Here is a 22,054-nt window from a genome sequence, read left to right as displayed (position 1 = left end):
ACGTTGCCTTAGGGGAAGTCCACCGGAAATCACAGCCATTTCTCCGTTATCTCCCTCAGAATCCGCTCCATCTCCTTACAGGAAATAGGACTCTGTTCACGGGACTGCAGGATATTTCAGAATTGGAGCCCAGAGAGACAGAGAGGAAAACCTCTTTGCAAAGAATGTGACCCATGGGTCAGCTGGCTACGCAACCAATGGAAAAGTTTTCAATCTCGTCTCTAAGAATCATAGAACAGTAGCTGACAAAGCCAGGGGAGACCCTTGAATTCTCCCATTAGACCCCGTGGCTTTTCCTCCCACTGCCTTGCTCCCTAGGATGTTACTTTAAAAGAAGAGAATCTCTTAAATGAATTTCTTTATACATGTGGATTTGATCAGATAAGGTATAAAACCTCACCTGCTTTCTGATCCCAGTGGTATACATTTACCAGGTGAAAACAGCCCACGAGGAGAACAGACAGCTAGGGACAATGGAAAGCAGGGAGGAATTTTGGCAAAACTGATGAGCTTGCCAACGAAAATGTACAGTGGTCTGATCCCGTATCTTTAGACTGTCTGCTGAGTGTTTTACCCACAGGAGTGGTGTTTCTCCCTTCTTTCTCCTGTTCTGCTTGCCCTCATTCTTCCCATGAGAAATCATCCCGTTGTAATTTGTAAGAGACAAGGGGGGGCACTTAAGTATGTATTAGTTTAATAGCATGAACAGTAATCTGTCCCGATCTCCCATCGAATTCAGCAGATGCTACGGTTGCTCAGCAAGGTTGTAAACCCTCCCACCCCTGGTAGGCAATGAGACCTTGTAGCAAACTGGCCCCGTTTGCAGAGCGAGTCCTAGAACTATTGCACACTCAATTCACCTCCCCAGGGCCCTCGATATAACTGACTTTGCAGCAGGCGTGAGGAACGAACGAGAGATTTCTACACTGCTTGAGAATGATGAACCCATCAGTAATAGCACATTGCTTGCTCCCCGGATCTGAGGCTGGGCCTGAGAGCTTACTAATTAAATATCTCTCTTCACATTTGTAAGTGCCCGGGCTAATAGCATTAAATGGTTGATGAGTTTCATTAATGTGAAGGCAGTGTATTAGCCATGCAGGTCCCAGGGTATGAGAGAGACAAGGGGGGGATAGATTGTAATGGACCCACTTCTGTAGGTGAGAGAGACCAGCTGCTGGGCCACACCTATCTCGTCTTCAGAGTTATGCTGTGTTGTTTAGCAGAAGTAGTTAACTAACTGCTCATCTCTTCCACCTTGTATTGAGCTGTGACACTCCGAGTACGTTTCCCATACCTGAAGCAGAGCTCTGTGTAGTTTGAAAGCTTGTCTCTCTCACCAGGACAAGCTGGTCCAATAAAAGATATTCCCTACCTCACCGTGTCTCATTAAAGAGGTGGGTATTTTAGCCTTGGACAAACTGTCTTGGAAACGTGGGTGATGGGATGTGGTGGGATCGGCAGAGGCACTCACCTTTTTCGGCAGAAGAAACAGACAAGCCTTTGTGAGCGGCTCCACCATCTATAGGCTTGGCGTGCCCATAACACACCAAGGTTAGATGTGGGAGCATGGACACAGGTGTCCCTAGAGACTGCTGGCAGCATGGACCCAAAGAGCACTGAATGGGCTGAAGCGCCAGTTCATGGGGGTTCCTTTGTGAAATGAGATTCAGGTACCGAGTCCGAATGAACCCAGATCTGAGCCTCAGTCATACCACCCTTCACCCTAGATACCACCTCTCCAACAGGCCCAGACCCTTCTTAGGGTAGACGCCATGGGCCAGTGGCCTTGCCCTCCACACCTCTCCAGATGTCTGTGGACGCCCTCTCCTTGCCTGGGCTCTTCGAAACACTGGGCTGGCCACTCTTTCAGCCTCTGTCTTTGAAGGAGATGGCAGAGAGAGCCAGGCCTCTCCCCCGAGTCCCCTGGCTCTTCCGGCAGCAGGCCGCAGCCTCACCCCCACACCCTGCAGCAGTGAGGTGGAGGCTGCTAAATGCAGTCTGCTGCCCAGAAGATGCCAGGAGGCTTGTGGGGTGTCTTAGCTTGCTGCCCCCCCAATGACAGAAGATGGAGGAGAAAGCCAGTTCCTCCCGCCCCTTCCCCCGGCCTGCCCAATGAGGCACATTGAGAGAGGGCTGGAGGCTTCTTCTTGTTAAAATAAACTCCGTAATAGCCCAAGCTGGAGACCCGGGAACCTCTGGAGACCTGGGGTTTGGCTAAGCGGGCCCAGTGCCTGAGGCTGCATGGCAGCCTGAAAGCTGGCGTAGTGAGGGATGAAAGGGAAGGGAAGGATCTGGTGCAGGTTTTCCTTTCGCACTCGACTGATGGGTTCCCACGGACGGTGGGACGTGGCTGATGGTGCTGGCTTTAAAACAAGGGCCCTGCTGAGATGAAAGGACAACCTTGCAACAGCTGTTCCCAAATGCGGCAGTGGATCCCAGAGAAAGGCTCTTTGTGTGTGTCATTGTTCCAGCACAAAAGTATGATGTTCAGTGAAGACTGCTCACGTCCAACTGCCACCAGCCACGTTAAAGCAGTAGGAAATCCACAGCGCCTATGGGAAGCATGATCTTCATGTGACCCCACCCCTGTGCCATCCATCTCAAACATAAGCAAACATACCACAACAACCTTAAGCACTCCTGAGGTGAGGCCAGCCTCCAGACTTCAAGTCTGTGTTCCTTTCATACCTGCAGCCTTGTTTTAACATGACTGTTCTCACAATTAAGGATTTCCATGATCCAGGGTAAAACTTTCCAGAGTGCCCAAGTGACTTAGGAGCTGAAGTCCCATTAACTGTCAATGACAATTAAATTCTTTAGTGCCTGAGTCACTTCTGAAAATGGGACTTCAGCCTTTAGTAACGTAGACACTTTAGAAAATTGTGGCCCATGCCTCCAGTGTTATTTCCTAGATTCATAGTGGATCCATTGGGCTCATCTAGTCTGACCCCCTGTAGAACACAGGCCAGAGAACTTCACCCAATGACCCCTTCATCAAGTCATAGAATCATAGAATATCAGGGTTGGAAGGGACTTCAGGAGGTCATCTAGTCCAATCCCCTGCTCAAAGCAGGACCAACCCCAACTAAATCATCCCAGCCAGGGCTTTGTCAAGCCTGACCTTAAAAACCTCTAAGGAAGGAGATCCCACCACCTCCCTAGGTAACCCATTCCAGGGCTTCACCACCCTCCTAGTGGAAAAGTTTTTCCTAATATCCAAATGAAACCCCCTCACTGTCACAACACCTGGTTGAGCTTGACGGCTCTACTAATGGTTTTGGATATTTATGGGTCTAGTCATTTTTCAGAGGGGCATTTGGCTCTGTGCAACACAGAAAGCTGCTCCTTGCCCAGCAGGACTTAGATGTGCCAGAAAGCTAACGCCCTGGGTTCTGGAGCCCCCATCCAAGGATTTCTCCCACCCCTTGAGGCAACTCAGCTCCATCGTAGTAATTATGAATGTTAGATAAATATGGATGTGATTTATGCAAATCCAATAACGTCTCCCTAATGCCTTTTAGACCTGAATCAGGATGGTGTTGAAATGTGTTTTTTTCAGGCTGAACGGTGCCCATCTAACATTAATCCCCTGCAACAATCCCCTGGTGTGCTTTCAAAGATTCACATACATAACAACCTTATTCATGAGGGATAGTCAGGAGAGGGTAGATTATTCTGGAGCAAGTTGGGGCCCTTCTGATTAGAATTTAAAAGTCCGGAGATTGTGTTGTTAACTATTCTAATTAGCTGCCTCTTTTTCTTGATCCAAATTCGACAGGGCACTCTAAAGTTCTCCCAGGCCTGTGTGATGTCTAATGAGGGGATATTTGTGTCCTTGAATTAAGAATTTAACATGCTACAGTAAGCATTTTGCAAAACAAATCAACAATTACCATGCTATGGTGTTTGACCTCACCATGGCATCTGCAGTGTTCCCTATATTTTGAAGGGGAAATACTGCCCCATATTTAACTGCCCCAGGTGAGATAGATTTTTTTTAATTGCATTTGGGATATACAAATATAGAAACATTTAGGGGATGATCAGAACTTGCTGAATATTCTATCAGAGAACAGAAGTAAAAGGAACACGGAGTTATATTTAAGATGCTAAGAATCCATGACTGCCAAGTTTTATCTGTCTTCTACAAATCAATCATATTTAACACAGGAAGTAGAAGTGTCAAGAGAAGACTTTCCCTTACGTTCAGCTAATCTGCATTATAGATTTCAATACCAAATACTAGCAATAGCTTGGGCAGCAGATTGATTGGCTGGAGCACAACCCGGGTATCTCTTGAGTAAGGCAATGGAGTTACCACTTAGTAAAGTCCTAAGACATGTACATCTAGGTGAAGGGTTCTCAACTGGGAATAGGGATCTCTCGGGGGTCCCGCGGTTAATACATGGGTGGTCGCGAGCTGTCAGCCTTCACCCAAACCCTGCTTTTGCCTCCTGCATTTATAATGGTTTTAAATATATAAAAAAGTGTTTTTATTTTATAAGGGGGGTCGCACTCAGAAGCTTGCTGTGTGAAAGGGGTCACCAGTACAAACGTTTGAGAACCACTGATTTAAGCCCCTAGTTTAGCAAAACTTTGTCACCTCGGGTTGTTCTGGTGTTTTTGCTCTCAGCAAGTTACAGTAAGTTTGACTCCATTCTCCCATCTCGGTAATGCGGCCTTTGTAGGTACCATCAATAGACTGCAGATAACCTTCGATCCACCGTAGACATCAAGTTCTGTATCCTAACCCTGTGCCAGAGATTTGGTCCTGTGAGTTGTTTCCAGAATGTACAAAAAAGGGTTAAACATAGAGGGTGAAATCTTGGCCCATTGACAAAATGCCCATTGACTAGGGGTTTTCTCCGAGTCCATTGCCAACTTGGGATGTATGAAATGGTGGATCAATGTCCAGAACAGGCATATGGGACAGCAGCTGCCTAGACAATATATGAGTCAGATAATCACATAGGAGCATTTTTAATGTAGATCTGGCTTCATTTTGTTCAAAACTGGAGGGAAATGATAAAGTCTGTGCAGTGTGAAGTTGCAGATAGAGACTTCAGAGGGCTGTTGAATTGGTTTCTGCCACTGATTATCCATATGAGGAATTTTAAACTTCTTGAGTCGTTGTTTGGAACGTGGGATATACACGCACAAGAACTCTCAGTGAAGAAACTCTGCCATAGTGATAGCTTGCATGGGCTCAGTGCCCACTGAAGTGTTTCTACTAAATGCTGTTCCTTGATCAGCAAATGAGCCTAGGACGTTTCTGACTTGTACGCACATAGAGAAGTCCATGAAGGCAGACTACAACTGATTGTGAGCTGGTTTTGGCCCTGGAAAAAGTCTCCAATGGCTACCAGACTTTGGGCCAATCCCACTTTGTAACAGAAATGACTTCCTGACCACGAGGGGAACCCGATAGCTGGCATCTTGGAAAGTCAATGAGAATGTTGGCACTGGACCAGGTATCTGATTACCTCCTTTCATAGTTAGCGAGTGCTCTCTAGGTCAGGGTGTTGTCTGATCTCCTGAGGGAGCAAAGTGTCTTTGCCAGAAACCAGGTTGGAAGGACTAGAAGGAGGGGAGAATAGAAGAAGGTTCAGAGCGTTGCCACGTGAGACTCCAATTCTGGAGTTTCTGTAAAATAGAGCCAGCTCCACACACACCAAGTGACAATGTTCCAGTTATGGAATTCCTGCTTGGGAAGGTTAACACCTCCCTAGGTTTTCTGTCTTTGGAGCCTCAGCAAACTAGTTTCTGTCTCTCGTCATTCCTTATAGAACTTCTGCCAATTCTCTCTCGCTCTGTTTTATACGAAGTAGCTAATGGTGCTGGCAGGACTTGTAGGCAGAGCAGCACTCAGGAATGCCCTCCCTTTGGACTGAGTTGACTCAGCCAAGTGGAGGAAACGGTGAGCTGTATCCCTGAAGGGCTTAGCGTTAAGCTGGGTCAAAGGGGCTGTGCATTTAGCAATATTAGTTTAGGTGGAAAACGCTGATGGCTATTTTTATGGGATGTATAAAATCTCATCTGATGAACTTAGTGCTCTCCAAGCCCTGAGAGCGATGCTAGCCCACACTGTATGTAAAAAGAACAGGAGACCTTAGAGACTAACCCATTTATTTGAGTGTAAGTTTTCCTGAGCTACAGCTCACTTCATTGGATGCTTATGCTCAAATAAATTGGTTAGTCTCTAAGGTGCCACAAGTCCTCCTTTTCTTTTTGCGAATACAGACTAACACGGCTGCTACTCTGAAAGCTGTATGTAAAACCCACCTCGGGAAGGGACTGGGCAGACAGGTCAGCCAGTGTTGCTGGAAAAATCTTTCCGTGGAGCTAGATGGTAGGAAACCTAGTTGCGGGTTTCCAGGATTTTTGACATCTGCCAACATGCCATGTGCCTGATTCAGCTGAGGAGCAAGGCAGTGATGTGCAGGATACCCCAGGGAAGGGGCAATGGATGGCAGTCAGATTACCTGGTGGGTCTCCAGGACAGGGTGTCAATTTAACTGAGCAACAGAGTTTGTGTTAATGCTCGTCAGATCCTTCCTTTCCTGCAGTTCCCTTTCCCCCTTAGTCAGCATGTGGCAGAGCCTCTGCCCACGTCTTCCAACTCACTGCTTGCTGCTGGAGAAGCTTAGAAACAACCCCAAACCAGCGCATTTGCCGGCCCTATAGTATCGTGGGCCGTGCTGCCAGAGAGGCAGCCGCTTAGCTGGGGTGTGCTCACGGATGCTGTTCCCAGACTGGCTCTGTCATCGAGCTGGACCTATAGAGCTCACACACGGAACGCAAGGGAGCAGAGACACGTTGCCCTGCGCTCCTCAAACCACGCAGGGAAAATATCAGTGTCTGTCAAGTGGGAAAGGATGAGAGCAAGAGAGAGACAAAGGACGGTTTCAGGCTTCTGGGAGGAGGTTGCAATCAAAGGAGAGTGTGTGGCATTTGACAGTTCCCCTTTACTATGACTCAATTAAAGAAGCCTCTGAAAAGGTCTGTGGGTGCCTCTCCTTTAATTAGAGGAGCCTTAAACCACAGAGCATTCGGCTTGCTATCTTGTGCTGCGGAGGCCAGCTGCAGGAGGAGTCCAGGAGGAGTCCGAGTGGGTGCAAGGCCAGATGGAGGTAGACAGGTAACAGAGCAGGGTGAGAACAGAAGCTCTTTGGCGCCTTCTGTAGGTGAAATGAGAGAACTGAAGGCTGCCTCCTACCTGCTGCCAGGTGTAATTTGCCTGCACTTGAGAGGCGTCCCATAAAGCGCCCAGTGGCACTGTCTGGAATTTCCCTGTGTCCCACTAACCGGGCTGTGTAGCTGCAGACGTGTGCAAATTCATGGTGCTTGTTCAGAGGAAAGCTGAGCCACCCTGAGCTGGAAGCCGGGCCCAGCATGGCAAATAGGAAGAGTGGTGATTTCTTGTGGAGTCTGAGCTTGGCTCTGGCAAACGACACTCTGATTAAGCATCTCAAACTCCATCGGCCAGCTGGACGGGACCTGGCAGTGGGAGCCGAGCTGAGCAGGGTAGTGGTGGCAGTAAACTGGAGGGGAACTGCCCGTGGGTAGCTGTGGGCCAAAGAAGACCAAATGCAGCCAGTATCAGCATTCTGGGGCCCATCCCCAGCTGCTCCTGGGGACACTTGCCTGAGGTGGGATTGGATGGAGTGGTGGGGGAGGGCTCCCGCTGGCAGTCAGGGCACTGGGGGGCCCAGCCAGCTGGCTGGGTCGTTCCTTTCTTTTTCCGAAACCAAACTGGCTGTGTCTGCAGTTCCTGGCCCCTGGGGCACTCTCCCCCAGGGCAGCAGGGTGCTTCGAGGTGAATTCCTAGAGCGGCAGTGTGAATGGGGTTCCAGATGTGGGCTCAAGCCAAACAGCTCACTGCAGCCGGGACCCCCGACATCCTGTTGAACCTGTCCCTTACCGCTGTTGATTCCCGGCAGAAGGTCACCTAGCGCTACCCGAGCAGTGAGGAGGAAGCTGCAGCCGGGGTCCCGGAGGCAGCCAAACACCTTACTCTGTTTCTATTTTAAACGAATTAAAGCAGCCAACATGTTCTCTGGCTGCTGAACAATTAAATTACACACCCGACTGGGCGGCCACTCAGCACGGCTTTGATGCAGTCAAGGTCCAGCGAGCAGAGGAAGCAGCAGTTGTGAGGCAGGCTGATCAGGACTAGAGACGGAACAGCCCCAGCTCCGTGGTCTCTCCCCAGGGGGTGGGGGCAAGTACAGGGAGAGGTTGGTTAGGGATTAAAACATATTTTCCAGAAGTCATTTCCTATTGGCATTAGACAAGCAGCCCTTGCCCGTGCTGATCAGGCTGGCCCCCGGGCCGAAGGCTTAGACTGGGAGTCATTTTTAAAATGTCTTGGATATTTTTGAAGCCCCTGTAAGAGTTCCTTACCATTCTGCGTGCCACTGGGACACAAGCAGCACCTGACAATGCCAAGTCAAGGCACTTGTAGCCTGACTGACTGGGCTTACCATCAACATTTGCTCTGGGTCCAACCGGAATTAAGTCAGGGCAGGTCTCTGGCCTGTGTCCTACAGGAGGGCAGATTAGATGGTCACAGTGGTCCCTGCTGGCTTTGTAATCTGAGACTCTCTGAACACGCCTGGTAGCACTTGCTCTGCCCCGGCAAAGTGGAGATTTGGGTCTGTGTGTGTCTGGCTGGGGACGTTCCTGGTTCTATAGCCCTGCTTGTAGTGATCTAGCTTGAGCCCCTGCCGCTTTTGACTGGCTTCGGGCGGTGGAACCCAGGCATAGGACCTCTGGCAGCAGCGGGTCTGTGTGGAAAAGGGCACAGTGGCACTGCCAGTTGTTTGGAGGGTCCCACTGGCGCCTCCCAGGCCATGAGTCAAATCTTCCCTCCGCAGGTAGAGGCCTCTGGGAGGACAGCCGTCCAAGCATTCCCTGCCCTCCGCAGAGGGCAAGCCCCCAGAGGTGCAGCTGCTCCCATTGGCATAGGGAATGCCAGGTGAAAGATACCAATAGAGGCAGACTATGGGAAGCATGGAGGAAGGAGGTGTTTGGAGATGCTTAGCAGGTAGGATCTCAGCTGGGTTAGCTGTGCACAAGGAGGAAGGATGGAGACCCGTGGCATTGAGGAATACCAAGAGGAGCTGGAAAAACCAAAGCGAAATGTGTGTGGAGCCTAGATGCCTGCTGTCAGGCCCCTCCCTTGAGAAGATGAGAGGGGATCAGGCTGAGAAAGTCCCCAAGGAATTTATTAATTCCCCAGGAGGAAATAGCCAACAATTCTGATCGGTGGCTCCATAATGGAGAACCAGGCAGGACATATGAGGAGGAGGAGGAGGATGGAGCATATCCTGGAGGATGCTGGGAAATTCATGCTTATTATAGATCACGTGGAAACAACTCATTCCCCGCCCCCAACGAAGGGAGTTTTAGTACAATCAATAATAGCTGCAGGGGTAGTAAAGACAGGAATGGCAAGTGCCAGAGGATGGCTGATGCTGGAGAAGAATTGGTGGCTGCAGTGATGGTGCCGAGAAGTGGGCACTCTGGATTCATGGAGTGACGTATGTCTGCTCTTTGGACTGGACAGTCACTGTTTATGCAGAAGGGTTACTAACCTGTGCTCGGAGCTTGCAGGGCTACCTGGGTGGGCTGTAAACTAGGCAGGACAGGGACGTTAAAGATCTTGTTTAGCTCAGATAATCCAGCATACCAAACATACCAACATACCAGATGAGACTCAAGATGACATCACTCTGCAACAAGTTCAATAAATAATAAGAAAAGGCGTGTCAGTGGATTTAGGAGCATGTACACAAATGACAGGCGTGTGGGAAGCAAACAAGAGCTAGAAGTGTATCTAAAGGACAGTGACACTCACCATGGGCATGAAACCTGGTGGGGAGGCCTTGTAACTGGACTGGGTACAGTATGTACAGGAGAGCAGGGGCATGGAAACAGAGGCAGAGAAGTGAGACTTTCCTTCCAAAGTATCTGCTAAGCCAGCCGATGGTAATGAAATGCTTTTGATAATGATAGAAGGGATTCAGCATCAAGGAGGAATTACAGACAGCATCTGAAACAGGTCTGACAGAGTAAGAGAACCACAGGACACGTGTTCTCCTGGGGGATTAGCTGTGCTGAGAACAGTTGGGCAACCAATACAGTCCGACATGCACAATCAAGAGGTTCTTAGGACCTGTGGAGGGCAGCGTTCTGACCCAGAAAGCAGAGAAAGCCAGCCTGCCCTTTCCTCCTCACAGCGAGAAGGGATTCACTGAGAAGGGGAGAGGACAGAAGACTGTTCCCACCACTCACCCACTGATGCTGGTGTTCAACGCAGTAAGGAATTATTGCACAGAATGCTGCTGTACGTGGATGTTCGGTTTCAGGAGGGAAAATTGGGGGGAATTAAAAAAATCTCATAAAGAAGAAAAAAAATCAGGACAGCTAGGAGACCAGCGCGTCTCGGCCTGTGTGTCACTGTATGTGTCTGAACTCCACTTCCTGTGGCTCGTTCAGACTGGGAGCTGGGTGGAATGGGAATGTATTTTCTTCCATGTGTGTGCAGTGCCTCTCGGACAGCGCTGGTCTATGAATTCACCAAACCCCCGAGATGGGCTTGGGTTTGAGGGGGGGGAGTGGTTTGAGCATTGGCCTGCTAAACCCAGGGTTGTGAGCTCAATCTGGGGCAAAAATGGGGGATTGGTCCTGCTTTGAGCAGGGGGTGGGACTAGATGACCTCCTGAGGTCTCTTCCAACCCTGAGATTCTATGACTGCTATGTACAATGAAAACTGCCCAAAAGACCCCAAACAAAAGCAGTGTATGGAGTTAGGAGTTCCCATACAGAGGAGAGGTCCCTCAGGGTCACAGCAGCTCTGGCCCTTGCTTAATGCTTTCCTTAGTCATTTTTAAGAGAGAGTAAGATGCACATGAATTAATCTTGCAGATGATGCTAACCTGGGAGTAGTGCACACCAGGGAGGATGGAGAGGTAATAGGAAAAATGAGGAAAGAGAATCCAGGGCACATGGAGAAGGGGGGTTTGGGAAGCAAGCCCTAACTGCTGCCTTGCTCAGTGTCCAAGACTGCAGTCCCCAAATGCAGGAGCACCTTACACCCAGGGCTGGATTCTGGGCTCTGCTAAAGCCACCTTGTCCCGTGTAAAGGAGTTTACACCAGCACTGACCCTGCGCATCCCAAGCTTTCCCCAAGGGCGGGCAGGGAGCCCTGAGAAGTGGAGAAGTGGAACCTCTGGATTAGGGTGCTGCGTAGCTGTAGAAGGTAACATTCTTCTCGGGCAGTCACCACTCTCCACTAGGAGTGCGCATGCTGCAGGTTCAGCTCACCTACAGCCTGTGTGAGCATCAAACCAGGCTCGCGACCCTTCCACAGTGCTGGCAGAGGGCCCACTGTGACACTCACGTCCATGTACGCATTCGACATGCTCCTCACCATAGTATCTGAGTGTCTCACAAACACCCAAGGGGCTTCCCAAGGGCTGCTGAGAACTGGGGATCTTGGGCCATCGACGCGGCCTGAGGTCACCCACCCAACTGCGGTGGCATGTGAGTTTATTGTCAAGTGGTGCTAGCAAGCCAGCGTGTAAAGCTGCCGTGGCTCCCTGAACCGCCCGCCAGGCTGGTGCCCCTGTTCATGTAGGAGCAGGGTTGCCTTTTCAGCACTTTCTTGGCTCAGGGATGAACATTCTTCCAGTGCAAGTTTCACCCATTGTTGGATGTTTAATTATTTGATCAAAACCTGCAGAGAAAAAGGGCCATTTGCCTCTCAATCTCTTTTAGTCCGCCTCTGAAACAGTGGCTTTCCTGCGGCAGGCTCTCCTGGGCAGGGCTGGCAGTAGAGGAGGAATGAATGAACTGTCTGCTTTCCTGAGCTGATGAATGTCACCATCATTTCTCTGGTCGAGCCAGGCAGCACTGCAAAAGATGTCATCTTTGCCTCCCTTCATGAACAGCTCCTCGCTTCCTCTCCATCACTCTTGCCCTTCACTTTAGGGTGAGGGGCTTCGGGAAAACGTTCTCCTTATCGCCGAGAGAACCTGTCTCCTTGCTCGGCGATCTACCGCTGCCCTCTTGCCATGGCAGAAGGGTGCCTGAAAGGCCAGTCCACCACTTGGCAGGGCCAGAGAGCGGGGCGGCTCCTCCCCAGGGCGAACGGGCACAGGAGCTGCGGTGACACGTTTAAAAAGTGACCGGGCTGGTTCAGAGCGGATTAAGGCAGGGCTGAGAGCCCCGGGGCCCGCTTGGCACAGACTGCGGCGTGGGGAGACCAGCTGGGGAGCCTGGCGTGGGGCTGGGCCAAAGAGGGAGCCGCGGCTCTGCCGGGGCGGGGGGCGTCCCGTGTGCGCCCAGGGAACGGGGCTGCCGCCTGGCCTCGCCCCTTGAGATGCAAACACCCGGGTGCCCGGGAGGCTCCGCCCGGGTCCCCGTCCCCGCCTCGTGCTCCAAGCGGGCCCAGGGGCGAGCCCCTCGTGCACCCCCCCCCCCGGGGGGGTGGGATACCCCCGCCCCAGGGGGCCCAGAGGCGGAACCGCCCCCGCCGCCCACGCCCCCTGCCCGGCTCCCAGCGCTCCAGCCTTGCCCCTGCGCCTTGGGGGTGGAGGGTCTGTTCACCACCCCCCCCGGAGCCGGCGCCTCCTTGCCCCCAGCCCGGCTCGGGCTCGGGCAGGCGCGTGGCCCTGCGGCGAGACCCCCCCCCCGCCCCCCGGCCCTGCAGGCGGAGCCCCCGCCCCTCCTGCCCGGCAGGTCGGTGTCTCTTTAAGGCGGCGGGGGAGGGCTCAGCCTGACAATGGGCCGGGGCAGCCGAGTTGGAGCAAGTTCCCGGCGCTGCCGCCGCCCGGGTGCGGGCTGAGCGGGGGGGGGCAGCGGCGGCGCCTCTGCGGTGGATTATCGCCGGGAGCCCCCGGGAGCAGCGGAGCCTGGTGCGGGAACGGGGCTGGCAGCGAAAGAATGAATTAATCCCCTGCCCCCCCCCGCGCACAGATTCCCCCCCCCCCAGTGCGCGCCGACCCCTCCCGCCCGAGCCCCCCCCTCCCGTGTGCCCCCCGCCAGTGCGCGCCGGCCCCCTCCTGTCTGACCCCCGGGACCGATCAGCAGCCCCCCCCCGTGTGCCTCGCCCCCCCCGTGATCCTCGCCGCCCCCCCCCCCCCGCGCTCCTCTGCTGGGTCGCCCGTGCGCCCTTCTTCCCGCCCGGCTCGGCTCGGCTCGGCTCGCTCTGCCCCGCGGGATGTGGCCCTGGAGGGACGGGGCCATGCGGCGGCGGCGGCGGCTGCTCTTGCTGCGGAGCCTCCTGTGTCTGATGCCGGCCCTGGTGGGACCAACTTTCGGTAAGACCCCGCCGGAGCGGCTCGTGCGTCCTGGGTCTGGGAGCCCCCCGGGTGCAGCCCCCCGGCCCGGGGCTGGGCACCCCTTAGTCCGCCTTGGGGCGGGGCACCTCTCCTGCGCCCCGCTGGGGCCCGGAACGCCGCATCCAAAGGTGCCCTGAGTCGGGCTGGTGTCCGCGACCGCTCCCGGCTGCGCCTCGGGTCTGTGGGCTCCGGGCCCGCCCGGGAGGGATGCCGCGAGCTGCCGCCAGCCTGGTCCCCTCCGCTCCGGGCAGCGGCTGCGGCGAGTGGCACCTCCCCGCCTCTTGTGCTGGCCGCGCCGGGCGCCCGGGCAAGCTGAGTGGGCACAAGGAACAGCGGGCTTGTCTGGCAGCCCCGTGCAGCTGCTCTGTTCCCTGGGCACCGAACCTGGTTCTCGCCCGGCGCCCATCACCGTCCTCTCCGAGCCTGGGGCAGGCTGGATGGGGCCCTGCGCACAGTATCTGGTGAGCCTGTCAATGCCCACCTTGTGCAGGTGGGGAAACTGAGTCATGGGGCAGTGAAGTGGCTTGTCTAAGGTCACACGCTGGGGGTCAGTGGCAGTCAGGAGTAGAACCAGCTCCCCCAAGTCCTGCCTGCAAGGCCACCCATCCGCCCTGGGGAGCTGGCTTTTGTGGCTCTCCCCCTCCCTTGGCCATCGGTGTTGAGCACCTTTCCTCTGCCTGGGCTGTTAGCTGTGAAATCACCAAGAGGCGGGAGGGTTTGGCGGGTGCGGTGCCATGGGCAATGTGCCCTACCCTCAGGCAGCCCTTTGCTTCTTCGCTGGCAAGGAGGGGGGTTGCCAGCCCAGGGCACCACTCTGCCAGCACTGCCCTAGGGGTGGGTCCTGGTGTGATAAAGGATCATGTGGGGTGTGGGTCATGGGAGGAGGTCTGGAGTGGTGGAGTCAAGGGCGCTCTCTTCTACTGTTGTCGTCCTCCCCCCCCACCGAAATCCAAGCCATTGACATTTAAAAGTCCCCACTCCAAGCCCTTGATTTGTTGCATTTTTTACTGAATGTACCATCACTGGGTCAGAACCAAGCTCTTTCCAGTGACCGCGGCTGCACTGGCCTTGTCTTGTGTGTCAGTTCTCAGGCTGGAAAAGGCACTGGCTGCCCTCAGAAGTACAGAGCACAGCAGTTTGAGTCCACTGGCTTGAGGGGCAGCTGCAGCAGGGCTATGCAGGATTTCTAGGGGGGGGGTGAACTCGGGAGCCAGGAGTTCCCCTCTACGCTGTCTCTGGAGCAGTGCTATTCACAGTGGTGGTCCACGGATCAGTGCCGGTCTGCGCACACACTGGAAAAAGAAAATGCCGGTCCCCCACACCAGATAGCTTGAGAAGCACTGCTCTAGAGGGCTTTCGGGGCGCGTGCATCCTTTTAAAAGAGATGGTACGGAGAGCAAAAGTGACTGAATCCATCCACTAGAGGAGGTAGCAAGATCAGTGCCTCCTAGAGCTCATCAGCCAGAAAAGCCCAATTAGTCACACCGAAAACTTTTCCTGGAAGCAGCTGGGTTTTGGCAAAGCTTTCGCAGTCCAGGATGGAGTTTTGGACAGACAGATGGACGGACCCGCACCCCAGAATAGCCAGGAGTCCAGCCGTTATGACATTCGCCTGAGCTGAGTTTGCCCAGTTCAGAGCAGGGACTTGACCCTTGGTCTCCTACAGCCCAGCTGAGTGTCCTGGCCATTGGGCTTGAGTCTGTCTTGCTGGGTCAATGAATATTTCATTATTTATACCGAGTGGAACAACTCCAATGTGTGTGTCTGCAGGGGGGTCAGCTCCCTGCTCTGACATGGCCTGCTTTTCTTCCAATGAAGAAGGAAAACAAATGCTGAAACCTCAACATTTTTTGCAAAACATAATTATTGTTTTCTGCCCAGCTCTCGCTCCAACCCTGTCATTTCCAGGAGCGAGCACTCCACCAGTGCGGGAGGAGAGTCTGACATGCAGTGCTTGAAACAAAGCTGGAAACCAGGTCATTATTCCAACCAGGGCCAGTAGTTTATCATAAATAGAGGACCGTGCAAAGGAGAGGGGGCCTGGGGGGACGATGACACTGAGTGACATGTAGTCTAGGCAGGATTCCTCTGCCGCCATTCTCCCCATTCCCCCTCCCTCCCAAGACCCTCAACAATTAAAACAACTGCAGCACGGAGTTAGTATACGCTCCAGATGTTACTCTCGCTAGTATCAGAGCTTCTATTCTGTGGCTGACGAGCCTGAGAGGAGCATTGGGTAATACTGAAGGATAACTTTCTCCCTATCAAAAAGACCTGATGGATTCTCTCTAGCAGCATGCTAGGACTGGCATTGAGAGAACACAAAGTGACTCTCTGGTACAGCTGTATGCACTGTTTTGGTGAGCAAACAGTCAGGAGTTTGCAGTAGTTCATTAATGTTTGTGTGCAGGAAGCAATCCAAATAGACAGTACAATGACCAGCGCAGAGTCTGTAGGCAAACCTGTTAGAATGAGCTAGCACGCATGTTTATAAAGTCACATCTCAATTTGATGGAACTGGTACATCTTCCTCTGCAACTCCTAGGCTGCCGTCTTGTTTGCAAGAGTTTTTGCATGTTTTTTAGATAAGATATAGGGGAAGACGGGGCTCTCGCAACAACAAAAATTATGCAAGGAGGTTGTTTGTGAGCATCAAGAAACAAGAGTACAGAGCCTTTCATTGTAAATGCTACCAGTTCTCAAAAATCTTTTCTTTCCAAACCAGTCTCCTTTTGAAATCACAGTCCATCCCTCGGCCTCCGAGGTTATTCACTGAGTTACATCCCTGGGTTTGATTGTCCTTGCATCTCACTGTATTTATTTACTGATGTCTTCAAAAAGACCTGAAGAGAATTTGGTGCGGATGAAAGTGCAGCCTGCAAGCTCTGCCGCAAGGAAGGTAATTTGTGTCGGCAGGTGCTGCACAGAATCCCATTATGCATTGCCAGCGCACCTCAGTCCCGACCTGTAGCCCACCCTGTTGTTCTAGACATGGGCATCTCTTGCAATGGGCTAGTTGGGCTGGATTATGCAATAGTTTTGGGATGTGGATAATAGGAGTCTAGGATGAGACAATCAAACTTCTGCTCCTAACCACCTCCAGGATCTGATCTTGAGCTTTCTAGCGGTGAACGATTGGGGCCAGATTCTTCAGAGGCGCTCAGTGCATTGGGTGCAGGTTGGGGGCTGAGCTCTGAAAATCTGGCCCTGCGAGCGCTAACTCTTGCTGTTCTGCCCAGCACACCTCTCCCAGAAGAACTGATTTCTTGTTTGTAAATATCAGTGCATTGGGATTGGGATATCCCTGAATGTTGCAGTTGTCGGTTCAAGACCGTGACTTCTGTTGGATGCTGGTAGGTTTGGGTGAGGCCACGCACCATGCAGCATACCAGGGCAGAGAACAGATACAGCTGGTTCTGGGTTGGTTCATTATATACTTATTTCATAGTAAGACAGTACTGTGTTCGTGGAACTCAGTCATTCTAAGGTACCAGGTGGCTTTGCAAACTATATAGGAATCTCTTCACTCCCTCAGAAATGCCGCCATCTGCTACGCTTTCAAGTAGTTTGGGACTTTTCCCACACTGGAGCAGTGTCCACACAGGACATTACTGCACAGCAAGCTGGTGCGCTGCAGACTCCCACGCCTGGCTTGCTATGTAGACAAACCCAAAGCATCCTGGCCAAATTCTAACTTGGGCAGTTATAGTCCTCTTTCAACTAGAACAGGCAATGAAGGAGAATCCTGCTTCCAGGGGGAATTGGCCAGGATGCCAAGGTTAATGTTGCTACTCTTGTGCCGGGGCCTAGCTAAGCCTACACAGTTTTGATGTCTGTCTTACGTCTAAATCAGACTACTCCCCGCCCCAGGAGCACAGAGCAGGGCTTTCACCATAGCAAAGACCACATCTGTAGAGAGCTCACCTCACCCCTCACATAACAGCCCTTTGTCACCTAGATCCATTGCTTATAGGGCAGTGGCTCTCAGGCTTTTGTACTGGTGACCCCTTTCACACAGCAAGCCTCTGAGTGCGACCCCCCCCTTATAAATTAAAAACACTTTTTAATGTATTTAACACCATTATAAATGCTGGAGGCAAAGCAGGGTTTGGGGTGGAGGTTGACAGCTTGCGACCTCTGCATGTAATAACCTGGTGACCCCCAATTTGAGAACCCCTGTTATAGGGGAAGGTCATATTGGGAAAGTGATTGTGTCTTGTGCTGACTTTAAAGCGCTGAGTGTTTTGTCCTTTTCGGGGAGAAAACATTCCTTTTGCTCTTCATTTCTTCTCCTTTAATCTGCAGCAGAAGTCCCTGCTAGGGGCAGACAGGCTGACTCACTCTTCCGTGTTTCCAGTTGCTTTCACAGGCCTCTAGGCTTTTAATTACAGTGAAAAGCTTGGACAGCTGTAGAAGCAGCTAGTACCAAGGAGCCAGGACCATGTTACCAGCCAGCTTCCCAGGGACCATCAGCAATTGCTCCATGGTCCATGGATCGATGTGGTCTGTGAATAACAATTGAGGAGTCGCTAGTATAGAGCAATAATAGAAACCCCCAATTCTTTCTCTTCAAATCTACTAAGATCCACCCCCCTCCCGTTCGGAAGATCCAGAGAGAAACCTGGGGTGTATTTGGATGTTTTACATCTCAGTGGTGCTGGGTTGTCCTGGCTCTGCAGTTTACAAAGGTGGCAGATTAACCTTGGTGAGACGATGTGGAGGAAGGATGTGGCAGCCCTGGATTTCTCTTTAATCACTCGCTGATACTTTTGGGTCATCACTAGTCGGTTTCCAAGGCTGACGGGGGACTCCAGGATGGCTGCTGGCTGGCAGGCAGGAAGATCCCCCTGTGTGTGATTTATTGGGGTGGTGCTCAAGGCAGCAGAGGCTCTGAGATCTAGTCACTGGTGTTTTTGGCATCCTTTTTTTCTGGATAGTGCTCTAACTCTGTGTTCATTCTCCTCTGCTCGGACAGCAGGAGTCCAGGCTCTGTCGAGGGATTGATTGGTACCAAACAAGAAATGACATTCAGCAGAGTCTGCAAGTTGTCTGTTTTTTTCTTAATTAATTTAAAATCTTTGAGAGGCTTTACCCTGATTTCTAGAGAGCTGAGGTCCTGTCCCTAAGTGTGCGAGAGTCATTTGTAAAGTGCCTTGTGACTCTTCAGGAAGAAAAGCTGGTAAGAAACACCAGCTGTGGGAGACTGCTCATGTGACAGCAGGAGCCAAACAGTGGCTTTGATGTCGCTCCAGAAGGAAGAAACGTGCACTGATCAAGACAACAGCTTTTCGCTGGGCTCAGGCTTGTCTGAAGGGGGGACACATGGGGTGTGCTCGGTGAGGAAGCTGATTGCATGAATGGCTGGCTCTTTTGTGCATCATCGCACCATTCAGCGCAGCCCACACAGCAGCGCTCTTTGTGTCAGACCCCTTTGGGCACGTCCATGCGGAGCTGGGACTCCCATGCATCGTGCATGGTGCTCAGCCCCGCTGCATGCTGGGATAGGGAAGCACTGAATCCATAGGAGCCAGCTATGTTGCCGGGAGCGTGGGGGCTTTGGGGAGACTTCACACTGCAAGGCCCTGGGGCTGGTTTGTGGTGCTCTCTGCAGCTGGGCAGTAATAGGGCATTGCAGTGGCCTGTGGTGGCTTGGTGGGAAGGGAAGCGCTCAGCATGGCTCTCGGCTCCTGGGAGCAGGCCTGGGTGCTACGTGCTGCTGCCTCGGGTCCCAGCTCCTGGGATCGGGATCCCAGTGGGGTCGCGGCTTAAAAACGAAAGTTTCCAGCCCTCAGGGCTGTGAAGAAAGGCTTGAGGAGGAGCCCCGTGCTACCGAGGTGGTTTGTCCGCGGAGCCTGTGAGGATCGCTCTGAGAAGTGTGGCCTGCCTTGTTCCCCTCTGGGGGTGCTGGTTCGGAGGGCCCAGCCGACCCCCAGCACAGGGCTCTCCAGTCCTGTCTTCACTCAGGAAAGCGGGCGACTTTAGGGTGGGCTTAGATAACTCGACCCCTTCTCCCAGTCAGAGCAAACCCTGGGTGAGGCAGGAGGGGAAGAGTGCAGCCCCCCCAACGGAGCCCTACCAGCAGCTGGGATGTAAGTATTGGGGGTATACCTCCTGCCTCTCTGTGCAGGGGAGGAGGCATCTGCTGCCGCTCCTGGGGAGTAGGTAGGCGCTGTGCAGCTGTCCTTGCTTCTGTGGGAGGCGAGCCCCCTCCCCGCCCACACACGGACACACACACTGCTGTTCCCGGTGGGGCGGGCGTGGTGTCCCACAGTCATCGTCTAGAGCCCCTCCTCGGGGGGATCCACGCCCGCCGGGCTGCCAGCGGCCCCGGCAAGTGGCACAGCTGGAGAGCAGCTGGGTCTGAGCAGGGCACTGGTTCTCGAACACTTGACATTATCCAGACTCTCTGTCGGCCGCACCTACTGTCCTGCCCCAGTCCAGCCGCAGCTGGTGTGGGGCGGCCCAGCAAGAGAGTCGGTAGAGCACTTCGGTGTCTGCGAAGGGTCACTGAGCCTGGGCTGAGAGAATGGGCCGAGGGGGTTTGCGGCATTCCCACAGACCCGAGGGGATACTCCTGCAGTGTCCTGAGGGGGGAGCTGTAGAGGAGCGGGCAGAGCAGGTATCCAGGCTGTGTCTGAGCTGAAGCATTGCGGAGGACAGCTCCTGCATTAGGGCTCTCGCTTCCCCCATCACTGCCGGGGGACCCCTCCCGGAGACGCTGCCTCGGGCCTCGCCTGTGCCTGTCCCTGCCAGTGCCCCGGCCACTGAGCCCCTGTCGAGCCCCGCTTGCCCTGGTTAACGCTCTCAGTTGGACTGTGCTGGGCACCAAGCCAGCTGTGCCCGTCACTGGGAAGGGGCAGCTCTCTTTCCCCAAGAACGCTCCTCTCCGAGGCTGGGGCGGGGCTAGGAAAGTGCTTTTAAAATAAAGGGACTGTTCCTTCGGCCAGAGGTGCTGGGAGGCCTGGAGCTGTAACCTGGTCCGGGCATGGCTCTGGTCTGAAGGACACCACTAGACAGAGCAGGGAAGGGAAATTCTGTACGGGGCAGGGCTGCGGAAGTGGCGCTGGAGAGGACTCGCTGGCTTCTAGCAGCTAGCGATGGCGGCTTGTGCTGGAACTTGGTCACCTCGTGCCAGTTTCCCCAGCCTGGCACATGCGTGTGCTCCCACAGTCCAGGATTGGGGCCCACCCTTCAGTTGCTTCCTAAACCTCCAGCTTAGTGACTGCGGAGGGGATAAGCCAGCTACTGAGTCTCCTACTGAGAGCGGCCATGTCTGTGCTCGCCAGGGAGTAGGGCCCAGAGCCCTTCAGCAGCGTGATTTGCCTTCTTCCCCTGCTAAGAGTTTGCTCTGCTCCCTGCTTGGTGTCTGCGCACGGCATGTCTGACGGCAAAGGTGTGGGGGGAGGTGTGAGAAATAAATCAAATTGGTCATAAATTACCCAGTTTGTCCGCGCCGTGTCATGCCAGGCCCCAAACCGGACAGCTCCCTGCCCTGCGGAGCAGAGGATGCTGGGGGTGGGGGGCTGGGTAGGGCCATCTCCTCCTTGTTCTCCGGGAGCGCCCGTTTTGTCTGCCCTTAGTTGTTCGGGGTGGGGGTCTGTGTGCTCTATTGTGAAGCCCTTCTATTTCCACTGCCCTAATCAGGGAGGGTGAATTTGCAACTGAATTCCCAGCCTCTCTTAGGGACAGTAAAGGGGTGGGGGGGGGCAGGGGGTAGGTTGGTGGGTTTTTTTAAGAGGAAAGCAGCATTGTTGTGGGGTTGGCGCATTCTTTGGCTGTTGGGATCAAGACAGATTAGCTGGTTTAGGGGCTCTTTTGAGACATGGCTATAGCAACAGTTGCAGTCAGGATCAGAATGTGCAATGGCTCCAGGATCCTGAATGCCAAAGCACCAAACAAGTTGAAATTTACATGGGGAGCAACAATGGGGGTCAGCTAATGAGTAACCAGGGGCGTCCCTCTCAGATGCAACTGTTTCCTTCCAGGACGCCTCGGGGAGATGGGAAGAGCTGGGTTGCGATGGCCAGGGTGGAGTTTGTTAGCTTTAAAGTCAATGCAGGTGCTCTCGGAGATGTAGGCACAAGCTGTCTGGGATCTGAGCTCTGTGCTGGAAAATCCTTCTCAGGCCTGAAGGGTTAATATGCTAGAGTCCTCCTGATTTCATTTTCATAAACATCTGCTAAAAGCAGGAGATTTAGCTTTCCCGTTCCTAGGGGATTTGCGGGGCAGGAGTCAGATCTCTGGGGAGGTTTATTCTCATCCCAGGATTAACCATCTCCAGAGTTCTGATAGCCTTGCCATGTGACGTACTTAGCAATCAGCTGTGGTTAACGGGCTGGGCAGAGGTTCTTTAATCCAAAGCGTTTCATCCCAAAGGGCTGGGGGAATGTGCAGCGTAGAGCCCCTGGAGTGCACCATCCTGCCAGAAATCCCCGGGTGCTGCTTGGGGGGAGGGAATTTCAGGGCTCTGACAGGAGCCACGCTTGTTCCACAAGGCCAGGAGCACTGATGCTTAGCGTGGTCGCTCACCAACATGGGTCACTTTTAGAATAGCTTTCTCGCTCATAACGCACCAAAGCGCTCTCCGTACCAGACTGCCGCTCGCTGCCAAGCTGGCCCGTGGGCAGGCCCTCTGGGAACCTGCAGCCAGACCCCCTGAGGCTGGCACTACGTAGGCTCAGCTGGAGTAGGGTCCCCACAGAAAA

The 22,054-nt window shown here is 53.4% G+C and overlaps 1 protein-coding gene across 4 annotated transcripts in view; it reads left to right on the top strand.

Annotated features, from left to right (window-relative positions):
• Window positions 1–22,054, top strand: part of ROBO3 (roundabout guidance receptor 3) — a 233,677-nt gene that overhangs the window by 80,903 nt on the left and 130,720 nt on the right. Inside the window, exon 1 of one of the 4 annotated variants that reach the window (XM_084611806.1) lies at window positions 13,176–13,328. The exons of 2 other annotated variants lie outside the window; for them this stretch is intronic. In XM_084611806.1, the coding sequence (XP_084467932.1) occupies window positions 13,229–13,328 (100 nt within the window). In that variant the 5' untranslated portion in view covers window positions 13,176–13,228. Of the gene's footprint in view, window positions 1–13,175; window positions 13,329–22,054 lie in introns of those variants that run through there. One more of the 4 variants, XM_084611809.1, reaches the window with a different exon arrangement.

This window comes from Lepidochelys olivacea (assembly GCF_965140295.1).
Source record: "Lepidochelys olivacea isolate rLepOli2 genome assembly, chromosome: 22".
Taxonomy (NCBI): Eukaryota; Metazoa; Chordata; order Testudines; family Cheloniidae; genus Lepidochelys; species Lepidochelys olivacea.
This window is presented reverse-complemented; position numbering and strand designations above follow the sequence as displayed.